At 65.3% G+C, this 3256-nt stretch overlaps 1 protein-coding gene across 1 annotated transcript in view; it reads left to right on the top strand.

Annotated features, from left to right (window-relative positions):
- The window catches only part of CHLNCDRAFT_36860 (hypothetical protein), a 6279-nt gene extending 3023 nt beyond the window's left edge, over positions 1-3256 (top strand). Inside the window, exons 9-17 of the mRNA XM_005844318.1 lie at positions 159-269; positions 556-614; positions 1075-1133; positions 1357-1384; positions 1548-1616; positions 1768-1840; positions 2145-2203; positions 2522-2617; positions 3019-3256. Coding sequence (XP_005844380.1) covers positions 159-269; positions 556-614; positions 1075-1133; positions 1357-1384; positions 1548-1616; positions 1768-1840; positions 2145-2203; positions 2522-2617; positions 3019-3078 — 614 coding nt within the window. The 3' untranslated portion in view covers positions 3079-3256. The remainder of the gene's footprint in view (positions 1-158; positions 270-555; positions 615-1074; positions 1134-1356; positions 1385-1547; positions 1617-1767; positions 1841-2144; positions 2204-2521; positions 2618-3018) is intronic.

Raw genomic sequence — 3256 nt, 5'->3', positions numbered from 1 at the left:
CTAGGCCACAGCAGACAACAAGTTCGAACTCGCGGCCACCAGATTTTAAACTTCCAAGCAGCAACGCCAACAGCCGCCGCCTCCCTCCCCCTCCACTCCGGACTTTAAGTAAAAAGGAACGCGACGCCGCCTCCCTCCCCCTCGACCCTTTCCAACAGGCTTTGGCATACGCCTCAACAAGCGCCCCCCGGAGATCACGTACCGCAAGAAAGACAAGGGCGGCATCAACTACACGTCTGCGGTACCAAACCCCAAGCTGGACCTGGATGGTGGGTGGTCTCTGCCTGCCTGCCTGCTGGGGCTGCTGCTGCTGCTGCCTGGAGGGTGGGTGGTGGTGCTCCATGCCGCACCGCTGCTGCTCCATGCTCCTGCTGCTGCCTGGAGGGTGGGTGGCCCGCCTGCCTGCTGCTGCTGCTGGGGCTGCCGGGGGCGCGGCTGGCCTGTGGTTGGGTGCGGGTGCGGGTGGGCTGAGTTGGCTGTGCAGCGCCGCTGGCGGCTCCACCTGCTCCGCCCACCATGCACCGCCCCACCTGTACCGCCCCACCTGTATCGCAGCCGTCAAGTCCGTACTGTCGGAGTACCGCATCCACAACGCAGACGTGCACCTGAAGCAGGTGGGCCTGTGGGTCTGAGCCCTCCCCTCCTGTCCATTCTCCCACCCCCCTCCCTCCTTCCTATTCTCCCTCTTATCCCTGTTGTCCTGCTCCTCCTCCTGCCTCTCCTCCTCCTCCCATCTGTGCTTGTTCTGCGGTTGTTCTGTGCCTGCTGTGCGCCGTGCCTGCGTGCTGTCGTGCCTGCTCTGTGTGCTGCCGCCTGCATCGGCGCTTGCACAAGCAGAGCGCTGTGCTGCCGTGCCATGCGATTGGGCGAGCCTGTGTCACAGCCCTCCCTTGCGTTCCTGCCTGCGCTGCGCTGCGGGGCAGGCAGGCGGGCAGGCAGGCAGGGTGTGTGCGGGCTTGCGGGAGCAGACTGCGGCGTGAGGGGTGCCCCCCCGCCTCCCCCCCTGCCTGCTGCTCCCGGCGAGGCCCGCCTCACTCACAGGTCGCCTTTCTATCTTTTCATTCTTTCCACCAGGACTACGAGGTTGACGACCTGATTGACGTGATCGAGGGCAGCCGCGTGTACATCCCCTGGTGAGCGAAGCTTTAGTTCGAATTTCTATATACACGAGTTTTGCATTCTATGTACCTTCATGGCCAGCGCCTGAGCCTCTGCTGGGCGGCTCGCTTGGCTGAGCGGCGCGCTTGGGCGTGCCTACCGTGCCCAGCCCCGGCATGCGGCCCCAGCTGCCGCCCCGGCCCATGTTGCATTCCGCGCCCCACGTTGCATTCCGTTTCCGCCCCCTCCCTGCCGCAGCATCTACGCCGTCAACAAGATTGACCAGGTGCCTGCCTGCGCATGCCGCCCGCTGCCCGCCGCGGCCCTCCCTGCGTGCCTGCGCCGCAGCTGCGTGCACCGTGCATCGTGCCTGTTTCATTTTTTCGAGCCACATAATGACCTGTTGCTCTGACCGCTTTTCCTTCTGTGTTTTCGATCGAACCCACCAGATCACGATCGAGGAGCTGAACGTGCTGGACAAGCTGCCCCACTACTGCCCCGTTTGCGCCTACCACGAGGTACGGCTGCAGGCGTACCGCCCGCTGTGCCGCACCCGCCCCCTTCCTTATCAATTGCGCACATGCAGCCCAGAACGAGTGCTGAGGCAGTTGTCAACAACATGTATGAACCAACTTCCAACGCCTGCTGGTGTCCTTTGTTTATTTGCAGTGGAATCTGACTGGGCTGGTGGAGATGATTTTCGAGTACCTGCAGCTCATCCGCATCTACACCAAGCCCAAGGGTGGGTGGAAGGCACGGGGTAGAAGGCGCGGGGTGGAAAGCACGGGGTGGAAAGCAGCGCGCGGCTGGCATGTTCGGCGGCGGCTGAGGTGCTGGGTGCTGGGTGGTGGCTGGCCTGGCGAGGCAGGCGGCACGTGCATATGTGCTGGGCAGGAGAAGTTTGGTGGGCGCGGCACCGGGGGCCTCAGTCGGGCTGGTCAGGAGCAGCCCTGATGAGGCGGTGCAGGCAGCTGGCGGTCCAGTCCCTGTGTGGCGCCGCCTCACCTGGTGCTGCTGCTGCCGCCGCTGCTGATGCGTACCTGCAGGGAAGCTGCCAGACTGGACGGATCCGGTGGTACTGCCTGCGGCACGATGCACGGTGGAGGTGGGTGTGTGCTGAGGGTGGGAGCCCTATGTTGTTATGGCTGCCGCCAGCAGGCGGTTGCTGTGGTGTGTGCTGTGGTGTGGCGGGTGTGTGGCCGCAGCGCCACGCCGTGTGGCATCCTCGCTCCGCAGCAGCCCTGCCCTTGCCCTCATGCGGCACACACCAAAAGCAGCGGGGGGTGGGGCACGCGCTCACCGGCGCCTGCCCGCTGTCCACCCCCCCCTCCCGCCCCTCATCCACTTTCCGTCCTGCTCCCTGCTTTCTACCTTTCATCCTTTTATTTCCTGCTCCCTTCCTCCTTTCTTCCCTCCCCGCCAGGACTTTTGCAACCGGCTACACAAGACGCTCATCAAGCAGTTCAAGTATGCGTTGGTGTGGGGCTCCAGCGTGAAGCACCGCCCGCAAAAGGCGAGTGTGTAGGGGGAAACATGATAACTTCTGGGGATGCACGGCGGCGGCGGCGCCGGGGGGTCAGGGGTTGGCTGTGGGCAGGGGACCGGCGAGGCCGCCTCGGAGGGACGGGGGAAGCACGGCTGGCAGCGGATGGCTGGGCCGGGTGGCCCCTGGGCGGCGCGGCAGCGCAGCAGGGCAGCAGCGGCGGCAACCGTGGGGCCGCGGCTGCAGCCGTGCCACGGCTGCGTTGCTGCGGGGCAGGCCAGGCGGCCACCATGCCCTATTTTCTGTCATGTGCCGTCCTGTGCTGCGGGGCTGGCCAGGCAGGCAGCAGGCCCTTTATAGTGTGTCGGCAGGTTGTCCCCTCCCGATGCTGCCTCACCGTATGTGTGCCTGCTGCCTGGTACCGCTGGCGGGCGCAGGTGGGCAAGGATCACGTGCTGCAGGACGAGGACATCGTGCAGCTGGTGAAGAAGGTGTGAGGAAGCTGCGGGACCGGCGCGCGCCGCCGCATCATGTGCCGGCGAGCAGGGAACTGGGAGCAGGGAGGGCCCCAGCCCTGGTTCCAACACTGTGCACAGGACCCGCGCACGTGGCGCCACGCGGCCGGCTTAGTTACACAGGCAGACGAATGGGTTGCAATGTGCAAGAAAATGCTGG

Source organism: Chlorella variabilis (genome assembly GCF_000147415.1).
Source record: "Chlorella variabilis unplaced genomic scaffold CHLNCscaffold_23, whole genome shotgun sequence".
In the NCBI taxonomy this organism is placed as follows: Eukaryota; Viridiplantae; Chlorophyta; class Trebouxiophyceae; order Chlorellales; family Chlorellaceae; genus Chlorella; species Chlorella variabilis.
The sequence above is the reverse complement of the archived record's forward strand: the minus strand, read 5'-3'. Positions and strand labels throughout refer to the sequence as shown.